The sequence below is a fragment of the Cynocephalus volans genome, chromosome 9 (genome assembly GCF_027409185.1).
Source record: "Cynocephalus volans isolate mCynVol1 chromosome 9, mCynVol1.pri, whole genome shotgun sequence".
In the NCBI taxonomy this organism is placed as follows: domain Eukaryota; kingdom Metazoa; phylum Chordata; class Mammalia; order Dermoptera; family Cynocephalidae; genus Cynocephalus; species Cynocephalus volans.
In genome coordinates, this window is record NC_084468.1 from 7,614,465 (window position 1) to 7,635,068 (window position 20,604).

Genomic DNA, 20,604 nt, shown 5'->3' on the forward strand with positions numbered 1-20,604 from the left:
TTAATACTAATGTTCGTTCTGAGTCATATTTGTTGAGGACTCTGTGCCAGATACTGTGCTAAGTTCTCTGTGCTCAGAACTGTTAAGCAGCTTGCTCAAGGCTTCCCATTTGGTTAGTGTTAGACTGAATCCAGAGTCTGTGTTCTAAACCACCATGCAAACCAGCTCCTGTTTTGGAGATGTGGCACACCAGTTATTTATAAAAACCTGCAGGACAAGCTTCTTAGGCTAAGCTAGCCAACCATGGGTGGTAAACTTTCAGAGTCTTCTCACGTCTAAAAATGCTTTCTCCCCTTTCTCATATGTGAAGGCCAGTTTGGCTGAGTATGGATTTCTAATTTCGAAATATTTTCTTCTCAAGACCTTGAAGAGGGTAAGTGCTCCTTACCTTCCAGGTGGAGTCTTGCCCAGAAGTGTGATATCATCTGATTGTCGTTTCTTTTCAGGTTACCTGATTCTTCTCTGTGAAACTTTTAGGGTTTTCTTTTTAACTCCAGTGTTACTGAAGTCCACATCATTGTGTCTAGAATGGTGTCCTTTGCAGTCAATCTGCTCAGCGTGAGGTGGGCCCATTCACAGTGAGGACTCATCTTTCTGTAGGTTGGAATTTCTTCAGGTCTTCAGAATTTCTCTTCTATTATTTCTCTGGCCATTCCAGGTGAATTGCCCTAACCAGTCCCGTGGCCTGACCAGTCACCATGGGGCCACTTCCACCTTTCTCAGCAGCTCTGTCCTGTTGTACGTTGGGACAGATTCCCTCCATCAGTTTACCCCATCTGCTCTCTCTCTTTCAGAGATATCCTTATAATTTTGGGTACACCCATGGGACCCCTTCTTGGTTTTTTAGCAGGTTGTACATCTTTTCTTTATTTTGAGTGTATCTAGAATTTGGGGTAGGTGGTGTCTTAGTCTGCATGGGCTGCTGTAACAAAATACCACAGACTGGGTGGCTTAAATAACAGACATTTATTTTCTCCCAATTCTGGAGGCTGGAAGTCCAAGATCAAGGTGTCAGCCAATTCAGTTCCCTGGTGAGGGTTCTCTTCCTGGCCTGCAGTTGGTGTCTTCTCACCATGTGCTCACATGGTGGGGGGGAGAGAGATAGAGAGAGAGAGAGAGAAAATGAGAACATGAGAGTGCTCTGGTCTTTCTTCCTCTCCTTATAAAGACAATAGTCCCATCATGGGGACCCCATTCTCAAGACCTCATCTAAACTTAATGACTTTCCAATGGCCTTCCTCTAAATACCATCACAATGGGGGTTAGGACTTCAACATACGAATTTTGGATGGACAGAAACATTCAGTCTGTAACAGTGGGGAGGCAGGCTGGTGTGCCCAGCCCCATTTCAATAGACACTTCTGAGCTGAGTATTGAAGGATAAGGTTGCAGAGACTGTACCTGTTTTGGATCTCTGGCTGAGAAAAGAAGGGACTGAGGTGAGATTGGCAACATTTGACATGCCATGGACCACATGCCTCTTTGAGAATCTGATAAAAAGATCTCCTCCATTAAAAGAAAGAAGTCCATACACATGATATTCTCAACACTGTTTCTGGTGTGGGGGCATTGAAACCTACCTATGGGCCATCTGGGATCCACAGGCCCCAGGTTGTAGAACCTGCCTTAGACTGTAGGTTCTACGATGATGGGGTCTATATCACCTTCTCCCCATTGTGTCCCTAGCCCTAGACAGTGCCTGGATCATTGGAAGCATGTTCTTAATAAAAGTATGTTGAATGAATGGACAAATGAATGAAATCAGAGGACTTTCATGGAGATGCAGGAAGGTACAAAAAAGTGGTCCATGTTAGAATTTCACAAGGTGATGAAAATGTAATTTTCTGTTTAGTTTCCACTCCCACCCACGAAGCTGCAACACTGGCTCAGTGGTGATTCACACCAAACTCTTGGATGAGCCAGTACTTGGATCGCCACTTAATAATTGATGGGAAGGCAGGTGCCTGACACCCTCCTGGTTTGTAACTTCAATCCTGCAAAGAACTTTAAAAGGCGAAGCCATGCTACTTTATGAGCAGAGTAGATCTGAAACACTAGGATGTTTGTGGGGGAAGTTGGAAGGGAGCAGGGATCTTGATGGTGACTTATGTCTCTGGTGTGTAGCAAGATTCCTGAGTCACTGTCATAAGTACACTTGAGATCTTACTGGAACTACCCAGGATACATAGCTGGATGGCTGCTTGGAGGCATTTCAACTCAACAGGCCCCACTGGAAACCATGTCTAGCCGCCCTGCCCACGTCTCCCATTCGCAGCTTCCCTGTGCCTGACAAGGCTGCTCCTCTTATTCCTGGTCACCCCACATGGACACCTGGGGGTCGTCTGAAGCCACTCTCTCTCTCTCTCTCTGTCTTTGCTACTAAGTCCTGATAAGTTATGATGACTTTACCCTGAAATATCTTTTTAAAAAATTCTTTTAAAATATACTTTTTTTTAGTAGAGTAACATACACAGATCTTAGGTGTACAGTTCGATGAGTTTGGACAAAAGTACGCAGCTGTGTAACCAGCACCTCTACCAAGATAGAGAACGTTTCCCCACTCCAGAAAGTTCCCATGCCATTTGCCAGTCAGCTGCCCTCTCCCCCATACACACAGGGCAGCCACTGTCCCGGTTCTGTCACCCTGGTTTTAGATATCTTTTGAACTTGTCCACTTTGAGTGAACAGCTGCCCTGAATCTAGGGAGCCAAAGGGGTCTTTTAAAAGCACAAAACGAATCACGTTTTACTATCATGCAGGGGCTCCCCAGAGTCCTTCAGGTAAACCCCAAATCCCTGTCTTGCCCTCAAACCTTGGAGCATTTGGCCCGGCCTCCCTGCTGTCCCTCTGGGAGTTACCTGCAGTCCTCTAGGTCTCGTGGACGCTGCTCCGCCTGCGCGGGGCCTGTGCCAGCGCCCTGCCTTCTGTCTGCCTCTGTCTGCCTCTGACCCCAGACGCCAGCCGACTCCTCAGTCTCAGCTTTGAGGATCCCTGCACTCACCAGCCTAGTTTGTGTCCCCCACCCCCGCCCCATCTTACCCACTCCCATGAAAAACAAACCCCTCCTGTCCCGTTGAGGTTCATGTCTGTTCTGCTCTAAAATGTAAGGTCAGGATTATGACCCTACTGTTCTCTCCTCCACCTCCAGGGCCCAGCACAATGCTGGTGCTGGCAGGACTGAGTGAAAGTGTTTTCATCCTCCCTTCAGACCCAAGGAGTGCCCTCTGGGCTGTCCAGAGAAGTGAGGGGGCAGTTTTGTTTGCTTTTAGATCCCGCAAACCTAGACGAGCATAAGCTTCTCCCCTCCCTTTGCAGGGGCATTTGGGATAGAACCTAATATTTTTCAAGTTAAATGGAATCATTTTCTCTCTTCCACATTGTATTGCACTCAAACAGAATTCTATAACTCCAGTGGAATCAAGCAGGCCTACATTTGCATGCAATTTTCTCCAAACCAGGAAACATTGGTGCTAACATTGGAGACCAAGTCATCTGCAGGTTTTGTAATGAACGGCCCAAGCGACACTCATGCTAACCACAGCAAAGGCCCAGAGAAAGGGGCAGCCTGAAGCCAAGGACAGAGAAACAGAGAATGAGATCAAACTCACCAGGGGTCAAGGCGGCCCCCACCCCACCCCATAATCTAGAACATTCTGCAGGGAGGGGGCAGAATGGATAGGGGGTGGAGGAGAGGGTGTAATGTTTTTGGGTGACCACATGGGCAGACAAACTCAGGGCAGCTTGCCTGATGACTCAGTTCGTGAGGGGGTGGAGCTGAGCCCCCAGCACGGATCATGACTCGCTCTTTCCTGTCTGTGCCCTGATGTCTCCTCTTCCCAAGTGACCTTGGGATAGCAGGGCAGGAAACAACTTTACACCACTGATAATAACAATAGCAACAGCTGCTGCTTGTCTACGTGCAGACACTGTGCCGAAACCTTGGCTTCATCTCTAATGCTTTTGAGAGCCCTGCTGCAAAATTGGGGCAATTATCTTGTTTTACAGACATAAAAATTGCAGCTCAAAAGTCCACCAGAGTCGAAAAGTCTGGCTAGCCCTGCCCACAACCTAACTGCTGAATGCGCAGTGGTATTCAAGGTCAGGCTGTCTTACCCCAGAGTCTGGGCAGTTTCGCCTTGTGTCCCACTCTGTGTCTAGCATAGTGCTTGGCAAATAAGGACAAGAAGACAACCACCAACCAACCACAGCAACTAACCTCCACCAAGCCCTTGCCATGCACCAGGGGCTGTGCCAGTGGTATTGGCACTGCCTTAGGCTGGGAGCCCCCAGAGGCATAGACAGGGGTCTGAACGCAAGTTTTTCTGGGAGGTGATCCAGAAGGCACTGGTAGGGGAATGGGGATGATTGATGGGATGGGGGACTGACCAACTGTCCTGGGTCTCCTGGGACTGAGGTTTTCTTCTGGGATGTGGGACTTTCAGGGACAGTTCTGAACAAACTAGGATGAATTGGTCACCCTAGAAAGAGAAGGTGTTATGCTTTGAATTGTACCCCCCAAAAGATGTGCTGCAGTCCTAACCCCAAATACCTGTGACTGTAAGGTTGTCTGGAAATAATCTCTGCAGACGTAATCAAGCTGAGAGAAGGTCATACCAGACTATGGTGGACCTCCAATCCAATCACTAGTATCCTCATAAAAAGAGACACAGAGCCACGCACACAAGTGTGACGATGGAGCAGACATTGGAGTCATGCAGCTACAAGCCAAGGACTGCTGGAACCTTCCAGAAGCTAAGAGGAGGCATGGAGCACATTCTTCCCCAGAGTCTGCAGAAGAAAACGCCTTTGCTGACACCTTGATTTTGTACTTCTAGCTTCCAGACTGAGAGGATACATTTTTGTTGTTTTAAGCCACTGAGTTTGTGGTACTTTGTTATGGCAGCCCCAGGCAACTAGTGTAGAGGGACGGCATCCAGCTAGGGACCTCTGGGAGACATGGACCCCGTATCAGAATACAAGAGGGGTTTTCATCCCCCGACCCCACTTGCCACTGACAGTGGGCCACACTGACACTTGTGCCTGCTCCTGCCGCAGGCTGAGGCCAGCCCTCAGCAGGAGAGGCCAGGGCCCTCCCCAGGACTCTCAGAGCGAGTGCGTAGGGAAGCTGAGGGCCAGGGGATGTGCGCTCACACATAACCACCGCTGTCTCCACCACTGGTGATGCCAGAGCCAAAGCCTTCCCCTGTTTTTCAAATGGGGAAACTGAGGCTTGGTTCAGAAGTTAGACCAAGGCCCTCACTAGTAAGTGGGGTGCATACGGGTTTGACTTGTGCCATCAACCATAGCCCCATTGGTCCAGACACTTTATTCTGAGGAAGATGTCCAGGCTGTTTGAGGGTCTCTGCTTGAGGGCTGGAATATGTTTGATATTGACACATTTTGGAATAAGTGAGACAATCAAGATGCATGAGCAGTTTTTCTTGGTGGCTGCTATGGGCTGAATTGTGTCCTCCCCAGATTCATATGCTGAAGCCCTAACCCTCAGCACTGCAGAAAGTGACTGTATTCAGAAATGGGGCCTTTGAAGAGGTGATTAAGCTAAAATAAGGTCATTAGGGTGGCCTGATCCAGTCCTTATAAGAAGAGGAGATTAGGCCACAGACACACACAGAGGGACATCCAGGTGAAGACATGGGGATGGGTGCATGGAAGAGAACCAGGAGCAGTGTAGCCCCCAATCAGTGCCAGCAATGATTGTTCATGCTGGAGGTTTCCTCTTGTAGCTTTTTTATAGCTGTGGTAACACATTACCATAAACTGGGTGGCTTAAAACAGTAACTTACTCCCTCACAGTTCTGGAGGCCAGAGTCTGAAACTATTATCACTGGGCTGAGCCAAGGTGTTGGCAGGGCCACATTTCCCTCGGAAGCTCTGGGGGAGAATCGTTCCTGTGTCTTCCAACTTCCCGCAGCTGCTGGTGTTCTTGCTTGTGGCCACATCTCTACAATCTCTGCTTCTCTGCTCACATCTGACATGATGCTTCTGTCTGTCACATCTCCCTCTGCCTCCCTGTGATACGGACTGCGTATGGGACTGCATTTAATGCCCATCCCCCAAATCCAGGATAATCCCCTCATGTCAGATCCTTAATTTGATCACATACAAAGACACCTTTTCCACATAAGGTGACACATACAGGTTCTCAGATCTTTGGGGGCCCTTATTCAACCTGCTATAGCTACAGTCACACATCCATGAATCCCTTCTGATCTGCGCCAGTGCTGGGATGGGAGTGAGCTGTTGAACTAGAGGATTTTGCCTTGCATCTGGAACACTGTTTTAACAGCTGTGTGGCTTTGGACAAATCATAGACCTGGCCCAGCCCCACGGGTCTCAGCTGTATTGGCAGCGGCACTTCATCAACGGTACACGTGGGGGAGATCAAAGGTACAGTCACATGCATGAACACCCCCATCGCACCTTCTGCTCACAGGGAACCCAGCCCAAGATAGTGTGTTGTATCGTTTCATCCATACGACAACCCGATGGACTATAATTTCCACTTTACCAGCCACAGCACTGAGACTCGGAGGAGTGAACTGATCCTGGGGATGGGCTACTCTGATTCCTTGACTCAGAGTCATGGTCGGGGTGGGTCTTTGCAGCTTGACTGCAAGGGCACCTTGCTGCCCCCAACACATGAGGTGAGTCTGTGGCAAGTGAGTGGGAATCACTGCGGCCAACGCCAAGATGATGGGAATGTTTGCTACTGACTGACGGTTGCCCCTGGCCTCGGTAACCCTGCCGTCCTAGTGGAGCCGGGGATGGAAGAGAGGACTGTATCCATCAGCAGTTAGAAGCAGCATCACAACAAAAACATGTCCACGGTTCTGCCAAAAATACAGCTCAGCATTTAAATTGCACTCAAATTCTCCCTTATATCTGGACCTAAATGGTTAAACTTGGCATCTAAGGTCTCCCATGATTGGGGTCGAGTCTTCCTCCTTGTCTTCCTCTGTCTAACCCTCTTCCTCCGTCCCCTTCTCTGCATCAGCCACTCAGGACCGCTCGATGCCTTCTGAACACAAGATGTACTTCCACAGCTCCAAACCCGTACTCATGCTCTTCCCTCTGCCTAGAATGTTCTTTTCCAGCACCACGGATCTAAGTTGCACTCACACTTCAAAGTTGAGCCCAGTGTCCCTCCTCTGAGGAGCCTCCCCGGTCAGACTCCTGCAGCTGAAGGCGCTGCTCCCTCCTGAGAGTCCTGCTGCAGTTTTGTGTGCACCGGGCTGCAGGGCTTCTTGTCCTCTGCCTGGTGTGGCCACCCTGGGGTGCACACTGCCCCTCCCTCACAGCCCTCGGGGGTGGCCTTGACGGCATGCTGGTCTCCTCACGGATGTGTCCCCAGCACCTTTTGCAGTGCTTGCATATGGTGGATGGCCAACAAGGGTTTACTGAATGAATACTATATACTTGCATTTTGAAATCTAAACAGTTTTTGGTGTGGCTCCCCTGAGGGCCAGATAGACTCAATTTGAATATTCGTCCTGCTGTTTGGTAGCAGTATCATCTTGGCCCAGTCATGACACCCAGGATTATTTTTCCATTTAGAGTGGAGGCAGCAGCTTCCCTGCAGAGTGGCTGGGAGGACTGAATGAGATCGCATGTGTCCATGCCCACTGTGGGTCCTTGACAAACCTTACTCCCACTCAGCCCTTCATTTGGTCGAGGCCTGGCCTCATGCCACACATCTGGATGCAAGGTGGCTTAGTGCTCTGACCACCTTGTTCCATAGACAGACACGGTAGTTCGTGTTTATGATAATAGTTTTGGCCCATCCAGGGGAGAGCTCCCTAAGGACTGGATTTGTCTAGTGATGGGATTGTCCCTCCTCTAGGAGGCGTAAGACCTATTTCCAGAGGAGTCCAAGTGAAGGCTTGATGGCCACCAGTAGGGAGGCTGCAAGGGGATTCACATGTCCGCTGGGGTTTCCCTTCTTCCTTGAGAGCCACCACGTCCTCAGTTCACTTAGTCCCTTGCTTCCCATGCTGCCCCATCAGCTTTTCAGAAGGCTCTGTGGTTGGAATTCCTTCTTGGCTCCTCCAGGCCACCTGCCCATGTCCCTTGTATGGCTGCAGATATTGCCAGTCAAGGCCAAGGTCAAGGTCAGGTGTTCTCCCTCTGATGTGAGAGCCATCTCTCTCCAAATTAGCCCCGAAATGCCAAAGGCAGCAACGCCATCTGAGCCCAACATCTATGGAATGGATCGGAGACCACCTTCCAGCCTCCCCAACTGCTTGTCTTTCTTCCCAACCCCCTGCACATCTGCTTGCTTTGCCCAAACTCCGAAACCCAAGCCCATAGGGAGAGTGGGTGAGCACACCCCTCCCGTCACAGCCTGAGCCCCTTGTCCAAGAGGAGGCTTGTCCAAGAGGAAACAGCTGGTCTGGATGTTCTAAGATAGGCACACAGATATGTGCACAGAGGGACCTCAGCTCTGTGGGGAGTGGCATACCTTCTGCCCCGAGGCCCTTAACTTGGGCTGATCCCTGGCCTTGCACCCATGCTTCAGGCCAGGCTCTGAGCAGCTCTCAGACTGACATGTGATCAGTCCATTAGCATGAGTGACAGTCTCAACACAGATGCATCTCCAGGGCTCTTACAGGAGGGACACTATAACCACCAGGAGTCCTGTTCCTAGTTTTCCCTCAGCTGCTCCAGCTAGTCCACAGCCAGGGTGACCCCAGAAACCTCCCAGGATCCCTTGGCACCCATCAAGGGGTGCCCTGCTGAAAGCGAGCCAGCTGACATGAAAGTGATCCCCCCAACATACTGCAAAGGCCGTCAGAAAGTGGGTTGTTGTGAAAAGAGTTTGATGCACATCAGAGCTGCGTGGGGCAGAGGAAGGGGCACAAGCCCATGGTGTGATCACGTTCTTCCTTTAACCAGCTGCAGGGCCTCAGGCGAGCCTCTTAACCCTTCTGAGCCTAACTTTTCTCGTGTGCTGTCATTAGGAACAGGCACAAACTCCCTGGCTCGTGTCCTGCTGGACCAGTGGCAGTTTGTGTTTCCTGGTGTGGTAGGTAGGGTGTGGCTGTGTGACTTTTGCTCGAGGGAATTTATGTAGTTGTGGCACATGTCACTGCCAGGCCAGGGTTGTAAAGGGCCAGTGTAAGGTGTGCCACATCCCCCCCACCTGCCACAGGGGCAGCAGCCCTGCTGGACAGCACCCCTGAGAAGGGGAGCCCTGGGGCAGGGTCTCCAGCCACTGCAGTGGACAGCTAGTGGGAGTGAGAAACCATCCTGGGGGGTTAAGGCCACTGACTCTTGGGGGCTGTTTCTTCCTGCAGCAAAACCCAGCCCATCCTGACTGATACATGGGGGTAATAAGATCTTCCATGCAGTGGCATGACTGCATAGGTGACCCGGGACATAGCAAATGTCCCCTCCTCCACCTTTTCCTGGACAAGTAATCAACAGATTAGGCTGAGCTCACATGCTTTTTATGGAACTGAACATAAAACTGGTCCCTGCACACACTGAGTCTAAGAGAGTGTCTTGAGGAAAATGCAGGACTGCATCTGTATTTGACAGAAGCTGTGGATGGCTATGATTTGCCAAATATGAGCAACGTGAAATAAAGGACAGAGGGATCTAGTTTCAGCCAGAGGCCTCTCTGGGATAGATATATGGATATATATGACAAATTAACTACCCAGGTTGGGGTCATCTGTTGAATAATCAAGGGCTCCTTTTTTCCCTCAGCATATAAGTGAGGCTGAGAGACTCAGATTCAAGTTCCGGCTCTGCCATTTCCCAGTGGGGTGGCCTTGGAAGTCACCACATGTCTCTGAGCTAGTGTCCTCTTCTATGATAAAGGTATTACCTGCCAGCATCGACAGAGGTTGGGTATCGCCTATCACACAGCAAGTGCTCAATAAACACTAGCTTTAACGTGGCATGTCAGTGCTGTTAACTCCCAAGTTGTGGCAGGAAATGAGATGGCATTTTTGGCCTGGGGGTACAGTGAGGTCTTTCACACCCTCCAGATCACTCAGGAGATAGTGGCCTGCTTCACGGACTACCCAGCTTAGTTCTGGACCATGTGAAGGCTCTGGAATGTCTCCACTTCATTTGCAAAGGCTGTGGGATCAGCACTGACAGAGAAGCGACCTGAAGTTCATCTTCCCCACACAATGGATATTTTACTGACCTCTGGATCTGCTGGCTTTGAACCAAACTGGAAAATGGCATTTAAGGTTTGAAGTCAATTGGAAAGGCAACTCATTATGTTCTGACCACCACTGGGTGAAGGTGCCCGGGGCTGGGAGTAAATGAGTGGGGGGCTTCTCTAATGCATGGCCCATGGAGTCCCCCATGGCACTTATATTTTGGAGATAGGGAGGTTATTGCTAAAATGCAGCCAAAGATGCCTTGAAAGTTATGCGGTATGTCGACCTTCTAACTCAGAGATTGAGGGCGCTATAGCAAGGACACACGGAGTGCCCGGAGGGGAAGAGGCGGTGGAGCCAAGGAGCTGGGTGTGATGCTGACTGCAGGACCTGGGCTGACCATATCTACTCCCTGGTGCTCAGCTTCCCCGTCTTCCAAATGGCAAAGATGAGACACTCCAGCTCAGGGTTGAGGCTGACATGGACACCGGGGACCAGGCACAGAGTAGCTGCTCTGTCACTGTGAACGCAGGTGCAGCTGTCATGTGGGCCTGGGGCTAGGTGGCTGGGGTTTGTTGTGCCGGGTACACTGACCTGCAGCTCATCTGAGCTGGCAGCAGAATATCTAGGAAGTACTGGGCTTGGCACTGGTAAATTAACAGGCAGACTATGAACAGAGTCTCCAGAACAGGTGGTGGAATGAGGGGACAGGGTCAAAGAGTCTGAGAATGAATGGTGGATTCTTTCTCAGAGGCATCTGTTGGAGTCTCACCTTCTCCAGGTGGTATCACCTGGTATTATGGGCTGCAGGGAGCCCTCATGGTCATTCAAGCAGGGAGCTTCACCCTCCTTCTGCAAATGCTGTTGGGTTTCTTGCTCTGTGCAGAACCCTTGCAGTCGTTGTCTTTGGTTTTCTTGCTCAGACAACTCTCTGATCTAATTTTCTATCTCTCCCCTCTTCCAGCCACACTGGTCTCTATGCTGTTCCTTACACAGGCCGAGCATAGCCCTGCCTCAGGGCCCTTGTGCCTGCTATTTTTCTAGCCTGGACTTTGCCATTCCCACACTGCTCCACTCCCTCACTGCACTCAGGTCTCTGCTCAAACTCCACCTTCTTCGAGAGGCCTTCATAGGCCACCCTGTCTCAAATAACACGTCTGCCCCCACTGCTTCCCTGTTCAGCTCCAGGACCAAGGAACACAAGACTTGTTCCCACCCTATGCCCATTGCCTGAAACGGTGCCTGGTACATAGTAGGGGGTCAATAAATATGTGTTGAATTAACAAGCAAGGGAATGGATAGATTCTTTGCTTACACAAAAAGAACTTGTATCTGAATCCTGAGTATGTGGGCATTTTCCTACCAATCACTGTCACCCTTGGGACAGTGACCCCACTAGCTGTGGTTATAATGATGACAGTGAGGATGTTAAATGGGTGGCAAGGTTGCAGGGAGCCCTGGGACTATCTCTTGGAATTTGTCTAACACAGAGACAAGCACACTATAAGTACAAAACAATAAGTAGGTTGTAGGTTTGAGACTCTAACCTACGTCTCCTTGCACACCCTCAGCAGTGGGTAGCCTGCTCCTTCTGAGGCAGCCCCTGGCATTTAGAAGCAGCTCTGTGAAGATGCAGAAGGGAGAAGGGGGATTAAGGGATTTGGCTGAAGCACAGTTTCTTTCTTCCTTAGGACAATAGATAAGTTCCCAGTTGAAAGACAGAGATCAGCCTCTGCTCTACGAATCACCCCTCTGAGGGCTGCAGAATCAAAGGGGACCCCAGGGACAAGAGGCTCCCTGTTGGTCATACCTGAATAAATGGGAAGAGGAGCCCGACAGCAAAGTTGGAGAGCCAGTTGATGGTGCCCGCGATGATGAAGGCAGCTGGCTTCTGTGATTGCTGGAAGACCTCGGCAGTCAAGATGAATGGAACGCCACCTGCAGTGTGAGAGCCAGCATGTGGAATTACTCACTCTGAGAAGACATGCCAGCAGCATCCATCTCCATATGCCAGGCCTTAGAACCAGCCACGTGGCAGGGGAATGCTCTCTTGGCAAGAGCCTGTTTGGGTGGAGTGAGGGCTGGAGTTATCCCTTAGCCCTGAAACCCTAATGGTATAAAAACCATTCTCTGACCTGGCCTATCCAAATGAGAGATTCACCATCCTCTTGGCTTTCCAAATGCCCTCTGAATCATGCTGTGATGCATTACAAGTTTAGTACCATATGTATAAATTTGATCTATAAGGCAACTGACATTGACTGAATATATTGTGTTTAAAATGGCTCTAATTTAATCTTCACAGTAACTAAGTGAGGCAGGTATCAGCTACCACATCCCCGAGTGAGAAAACGGAGGCCCAGAGAGGTTACTTGACTTGCCCAAGTCTACCCAGCTCCTGAATATTGCAGAGCCAGACTTTGGTCTCCAAATCCAGTGCTTTTTTCTGCTAATCCTTCCTGAGAGGGGACAGAAGCCCCTGCCCAACTTGCTAGGGTTTTGTCCTTCTTAATGTCCCTTGACTGGACATATGGTGGGTCCCAGTTCCTGAGTCACTGCAGCAGCTGAGAGTTACTCAGTGGAGATGGCATTGGCGTTGGGGCGGGACGACTCCTTATTTTGAGAGACTGTCCTGTGCGACTGCAGGATGTTTAGTACCCTTCATCTCCAATGCCAGGGGTGCCCCCAATCACCATGACAACCCAAGCTACCACCACACATTTCCAAACACCCTTTGGGTACCACGCCCAGCAGAGAATCTCTGAGGTCTGTACATTCCCCTTCCTGCATGTCCTGCTCAGTGAGACGGGATGGAGCCCTGTGGCCAGACCCAGGACCTGGTCTCAGCATGGCTGCTGGGGGCCTGCTTGTACTCCCCCTTACACCCACACCCACTCTGCTGATCAGATCTTCACCTTGGCGTTTCTCAGACAAGAGAAGGTGGATAGTGAAGGGGAGTCCCTGAGGGACCTTTACAAACTCTAGGGAGACCCTGAACACAGTTAGGAAATCATTAGGCTAGAGGCAATTATTCTGTCAACATTCAGCATTATTTACTGGACTGGGTCTGGTCCAGCAGTGGTGGTGGAGAAACAATGGCCCTGCCTACACGGGGCTCCCTCGTCTGGTGGGGAAGACAAGATGACTTCATTAGAAAGGAAGTGAGTAAAGTAATAAACAAGAAGAAAATGGGATAAGCGCTCTGGAGAGATGCACAGGGCCATGGGTGGTTGATCATAACAGTGGCTATGGAAGGGCTCTCTCAGGAGGTGACAGTGGAGAAGTGGCTTGGAGGAGGAGACTCAGCTTGGGAAGATCTGGGAAGATCATGCTGTGCGGAGGGATTGGCGGCCAGAGGTCCTATGAGTGAAGGGGTTGGGTCAACCTCTTTCTGAAGGAGATAGGAACAGGATGAGGTGGCAAAAGTGAGCAGTGCCAGTGAAGCAGCCTTTTGTAGATCAAGAGGAAGGTTTGCTATTGAAGGAAACCACTGAGGGGTTCCACACAGGGGTTGGGGTGATCAATTTGCATTTTGTAGAGATCACTGCTGCTTGGAGAAAGAGCTGGAGGGTGTACAAGTGGATGCAGAGGCCTGTTGGGGCAGTTCAGGGAGGAGGCAATGGTTGTGTAGGAGGGCTTGCATGGTGGCAGTGGGGATGGAAGGAAAGAGTCAAATTTGGAGACTATCTGCTCCATGGAGACCAGCATTGCACATAACACAATCACTCATCGTCAAACTCAGCCAACCAAGCAACCCAGGGTCACAGAGCCACAGAGCCAGGACCAATTCAAGTCCTGTCTCTGCAGAGCTTTCACTGGCATCACCCCACTACACTGCCAGCAAGCCTTGAACTCCAACAAATGAAGTCCAAAAAACTGACTCAGAATGGACCATCCTTCACCTCCCACTAGACTGTGAGCCCCCAGAGTGGATGCTGTTTCTATTTGCCTTCAATCTTTGACAGAGAGTAGATTCTCCATCAGTATCTACAAACATGAATTAAATGCTCAAAATTTGATGTTGACAGGATTTGATATGCTGTTTACTGCAAAAGAAAGCAGACTCTCTATATCTTAAAGGTATTTATGAAAATGTGTGGGAACAATGGTTACACATTGAAATGTGGTAAAACCAGCCTTCGGGTGTGTGGAGTGCAGAATATTTCATTGTCAGGAAGTGTTTATGTCATGCACCCAGTTGGTCCTGCAGCTAACACCTCTGGGAATCTTGCAGCACGTCCTAGGGGGTCAGTTCACAGCTTTTCTGAAGCCTGAACAGGGAGCTGGCCTTTAACTTCCCATGACTTCCCTAGGTGTTTTTAGAAGCACCTGTGGATAACTCAGGACTACTGATTCTGGTATATCAGAATGTGGCACCTCAGCTTACAATGGAGTAGAAAATTGACAAATCCATCCCCCCACCCCATGTCTCTTTGTTGCTTCAGGGCTGGGGCCATACATAACTTGTTTATTGGTTATGGTCACTGTTCCCAGAACAGTGATGAATACATACTAAGTTTTCTGTAAATGTATGTAGGACCAATGCAAGAACAAATGATTAAGGCACCCTGGAGTTCACGGTATGTCTATATCAGGTTTCCTCTCTATTGCCTTCACTGGGACTCCAGGCCACCCCCTGAGGACAATTACAAGCAGCCATGAGGATCCTGTACAACTTTGTTGTGCTGATGGGTTTTCATTCCCATTATCTCCTCCATCTTTACAACCAGAGAGGGTGGTGAAGCAGCGTGGGCTAGAGCTTGGGTTCTGGTTTCATTAAGAAAAGGTTTAAGTCCTGGCTCCATTAATTCTCACTAGAATTCAGTTCTCTCACTTATAAAGTGATGATAGTAAGGATTTACTACTGGGGGTGTTTGTGAGCATTAAATGAACTACTGTATGCAAGCACTAGTGTAAGTCTTGCACATGAGAGGCACTGAATAAGTGTTAGATACTGTAATAACAATTTCAAACCCTTCTGTATCACGTCCCCCATTTTATAATGAGTTAGCCGAAGCTCAGAGAAGGGGAGTGACATGCCCAAGATCTCTTAGCCAGGAGTGGTAATGATGATGATGGTGATAGTGATGATGGTGATAGTGAAGGTGATAATCATAATGGCAATGGTGACGGTCATGAGGATGATGACAGTGGAGATGATGATGGTGATGGTGATGACGATGGCAGTGGAGATGTAATGTTGATGATGATGATGATGGTGAAGAAGATGGTGATAATGATGATGATATTGAAGATGATAATGATGGTCAGGATGATGGTCATGATGATGATGATGGTCATGATGATGACAGTGGAGATGATGGTGATGGTGATGGTGATGGTGATAATGATGGTGATGATGATGATGATGGTCATGATGATGGTGATGGTGATGGTGATGGTGATGGTGATGGTGATGATGATGATGATGGTGATGATGATGATGATGATGGTGATGATGATGATGATGATGATGATGATGGTGATGATGATGGTGATGATGACGATGATGATGGTCATGATGATGGTCATGATGATGGTGATGGTGATGGTGATGATGATGGTGGTGATGATGGTGATGATGATGATGATGGTGATGATGATGATGATGATGATGGTGATAGTGGAGATGATGATGATGGTGATGATGATGGTCATGATGATGATGATGGTGATGGTGATGGTGATGATGATGGTTATGCTGATGGTGATGATGATGATGGTGATAGTGGAGATGATGATGATGGTTATGCTGATGGTGATGATGATGATGATGGTGATAGTGGAGATGATGATGATGGTTATGCTGATGGTTATGATGATGATGATGGTGATGGTGATGGTGATGATAATGATGACAATAGTGGAGATGATGATGGTTATGCTGATGGTCATGATGATGGTCATGATGATGGTGATAGTAGAAATGATGGTGAAAATGATGATGATGGTGCTGCTGCAGCTGCTGGTGATGATGATGATGATGATGATGGTAACTATGTGGCAGGCATTGTGAAATCTCTTCACATACATTATTTCATTTAATTATGACTATGTGATAGTCACTGCTATTATTTTTCCATTTAACATATAAAGAAACTGAGGCTTAGGACAGTTAAGTAATTTCCTCAAGATCACACCAACGGGATGCAAACTCAGTGCTGAGAGACTCCAGAGCATGAGTCTTCATCACTCCACTGTGCTGCAAACAAGTCTAAGAGACTAACAAACGTTAACATACTTGAAGGAAACTTAGTTGTTTTTATAGTTTTATCTGAATTCTCTCCCAAATCCTCTTTACTAAGGCATTGGTGGCCTGATTTTCTAAGAGTCTCTTCAAATCCAGGGTAAAATGAGAACAAATGGGGTAACATGAAAACAAAATAAATTTCTGGTAGGTTATTTTATTTTGTTTTCCCAAACGAAAGTAGTTTTATTATTTTTCCTGTGTATCATGAGTAATATTTGCTCATTTAAAACAATTAAAGGAAGCATGCAACACAGAAAAGTATGAAAAGGAAACAAAAATCACTCCTAAACCTTCCACCCAGAAATTATCCCCATTTGCATTTTGGTATTTGGCATTGACATTAAATGTTCTATGAACAAACTATTTCTCCTTTAAGTGATTGGCTTTTTCTACCGAGATCCCAAAGAAATTGTTCCTTATCCTTGAAACTCATTAATTTAATGATGAGATATCTGGTGTTGATTTCTCTATAGCAATTTTTATTTTTTGTAGAACACAGCATGTCCCCTTGAGCTGCAGATCCACTCTTCATTTATTTCCTATGTTACCCCTTTGAAAATGACTCTGTTCTACATGTTGAATTCTTTGCTGCAGAAGCATTGATTATCCTTATGTCGGATCAACCTTGTCTCTCTTTCTTATCTATCATCTCTTGCATGACTTTGCACTCTTGTATGCTAAGTAGATTTTGCATGCTCTGTGCAGTTTCCCTCTCTGTTCTTCCCTCCCTCTTCCTTTCTTCCTTCTCCTGATGTCTCATGTTGAAGCTTTCCCTGCATCACTGCTCTTCATCATTTCTATACTTGATGGAGTGGGCTGCTCCAGCCAGTTTCCACCTGCTGTGCTCTGGTAGATGATTCATCTTTGACTGCTTTCCTGCTTATCATCTTCCAGTTTGTCCAGTATTTCAAACCACAGTTTGAGGTCTGAGTATTGCCTTTCAGTAACTTTTCTATAAATCGAGGACAATGCTGGGGGTGTGAAAGAGAGAAAACCTGGTCAGGGCTGACAGCAGCCCTTTCTGGAGGATCTGGGTTTTGCTCCCTCTTTCTCTCATCTGACATTTTGTAAAGTGACATGCACCAGAACCCATTCCACATGCTCAGGGATATATTCTACTCCAGTGTCCTGTAACTGGCTTCTTTGAATTAGGACAAAGTCTTGGAAAATGTCAACCCCTGGGACCCTTCAAGAGAGCTGCTGGGGGGGCGGTATCTTCTTGACCTTTCCCTGGGATTGCCAACTCACCTCCTCTGTCCACCTTATCCCCACCCCACCCAAACAGGGTGCTAGTGAGAGTTCTTAGGGTTTTTTGAATCTCCTTCTCTGGTCAGTGCTGTTTCCTAGAGTGGAGACAGAATATGCTGTGCTAGAATTGCCCTTCATTGACTGACAATTTTCAAGGTCTATGGTAGATTTCCCTGTTTGGTTGCTGCTGTCCAATTTTTTCTCTGTGTAAAGATTTGCTTCATTGGTATTAATGTTTCTTTTTTTTTCTTAACAATTTTTTCCCCCTGCTTATTTCGTTAGGTATTTGTGGTAGGGAGATTCTGGAAAAAGGTTATACGTGACCATGTTTACCTAAAACCCCCTGATAATTAGTATTTTGAAGGTAAGTTATTGGTGTTTCTTGTGGTAGGTCTGCAGGGGCTGGTCATTTTAAAATGATATACTTCAAAGTTAAAGGGCAGATGAAAACAATCTTTTCTGGTAAGGATTTTGACAAGAGAACACCTCCTTTAAAATTCGCTGGGTTGGGACCTTTACTTTTGTGGATATTATTATTCACAATAAGAACGTGCATTCCTTATCTCATTGAATTATTTTTCATGACAAAACTATGAATTATGAGTAGTTATTACAGAGGAAGCTGAGATTCCAGGAATTAGAGGGCTTTGCCTAAATTACCAGTCCTGCTTATTAGTGAAAGAGATAACATCCTAGCCGGGTCTTCTGATTCTAAACGCTGTGTTCCTTTGACTGCACCTCTCAGTTCCAATCAGGATGGTGATGGTGTCACGCTGTACCCCATATGTCTCGCAGAAGGGTCTCGTCATATCATAGTACTCAGCCCCTTTTGCCTAAAAGCCCAATACAGCTTAAACTTTGAAAATTAGCCCCAAATGATAATGTCTCTGGGCCAGCTCATCTCATTACCTTATTTGAATCCTTTTTGGTGTCTCATTTGGTGATCTTATTCTGGATTTCCTCAGAAGCAGATCAGGACAAGTAGTTCTGGTGTAAGCTGGTCCTAGAACACTGGTAAGAGCCTGGGGAAGGGAGGAAGTGGACAAAGGGCATGTTGTTGGCAAGTTACCCCTGTGAGTGACCACAGCTGAATCCAGCTGGGACCCTCGGAAACACGTCTCAGAACTACTGGATCTTAGGGACAAGGCAGCTGCGTTATTTATTCACCAAGTCCTGTCAGTCACTGGTTGAGGGCTGCTGTGTGGGCAGTGCTTGTGGCTTGTCATGAGCATGGGCTGTGAGGGCTCTGGAAGCCCTCAGGCAAGAAGATGAAGGAGGTTGCTCTTGTAGGTCTGGCTGAGATGTACAAAAGAGCGTGAACAAGGGAATCTGAGGAGAGGCACCAAGAGTTTCTGCTACTGTCATCTATTCTGTGAGTGTTAGGCTTCCCAATAACTGTTGTAATAATTGCATAACAATTGTTAATAATTAAGTAAATCTTTTGTCTTAGAAACCTTAGTACTTGCTTGACTAGTGGGGATATAAGGGTTAAGAGCATGAATTAGGGGTATTACACTATGACTTAGATTATGGTGTGGGGATACAATGATATATATTACATATATTATCTTATGGTTAAAAGCATGAATTAGGGGTATTACACTATGACTTAGATTATGGTGTGGGGATACAATGATATATATTACATATATTATCTTATGGTTAAGAGCATGAATTAGGAATATTACACTATGGTAAAACCATAGAGTAGGGTATAACATTAGGGTTATGTGCATGGAGTGGGGTATAACACTCGGGTTAAGAGCACTGAGTAGGTAAAACCCCACGGCTAAGAGAATGGAATGGTACGACACAATGCTAAGAGCATGGAGTGGAGTATAACACTACAGTTAAGTGCACGGAGTGGGGTATAACACTACAGTTAAGTGCATGGAGTGGGATATAACACTACGGTTAGGAGCATGCTGCTTAGGTCAGATCATCTGGGTGAGAATTTTGGCTCTGCCACTTACAGACTATGTGTCACTTTGGGTATGCTGATTAATCTTTCTGGCTCAAGTTTTCTCTTCTGTAAAATCAGGACAATAGAAGTGCTATCATATGGTTGTTGTGAGGCTTTAAGCTGCTAAGGCAGAAAACCCATATTGAATAGTTTTGATACATGATGAACGCTGAAGAGCTTTTAACTATTATCGTTCTCCAGAAATGTGCCCCACGAGAATGTTAATCTTGTGATCTGGGCTGGCTTCCTGGCACACTGCAGCCCACGGACTCTGAGCCACCTGGTTAACTAACTTTTTTTTCCAGTGAGTGTCATGCCTGCCAGTTTGCTTTGGTATCTGAGGGCTTCCCTAACACCATGTGGTTGCACTTGGCTTATTAGCATGTACAGTGTAAAAAAGAAAACTAGATTCCAAATTATGCACTTGAGGCACAGAATCCTAGGATATTATCTAGGACGCTAGTTAAAACTAAAGTTCTTATTTTATAGATAGGGCAAATGAGGCTCAGAGAGGGGAATTTATTTGCCCAAGGTCATAAAACTTGGAGGAAGAGCCACATTTTGGGAAAAAGCTCCTTCCAACTCCTGGGACTTAGGTCTTCATAGACTATTAAGAGGTGATACAGATTGAGGTATATGTCCCTCACTCTGAATTTATTTAATTTCTTTCTCTCGCTCTCTCCATCTCTACCCTCCTCTCTAATTTTTCTCTCTTATCACCGCAAAAAATAGGTGGAAAAGTATGTGTTCACTAATCAAGTGTTCTAATTAGCTAAAAAACTGCTAAGTAATTAGAAAGATTCTGTGGATATCCTGGAAACAATGCTTATAATTTTGAGAATTATCTACCAAGTTAATAATGCATCTATTTAGTTAATCATGCCATTATTTTTTCCTCAGAAACATTTGTAAGTGAATAAACTTTCTTCTACCTAGTTGGTAAATTTCTAATAGCTATGTTCAGCTATGTTCAAGTGAGAAATAATTGAATTACGGATATTCTTTAT

The 20,604-nt window shown here is 47.1% G+C and overlaps 1 protein-coding gene across 1 annotated transcript in view; it reads right to left on the bottom strand.

Moving 5' to 3' along the window:
• SLC2A9 (solute carrier family 2 member 9) overlaps positions 1–20,604 on the bottom strand; it is a 207,109-nt gene that overhangs the window by 6,811 nt on the left and 179,694 nt on the right. Inside the window, exon 11 of the mRNA XM_063108514.1 lies at positions 11,947–12,074. Coding sequence (XP_062964584.1) covers positions 11,947–12,074 — 128 coding nt within the window. The remainder of the gene's footprint in view (positions 1–11,946; positions 12,075–20,604) is intronic.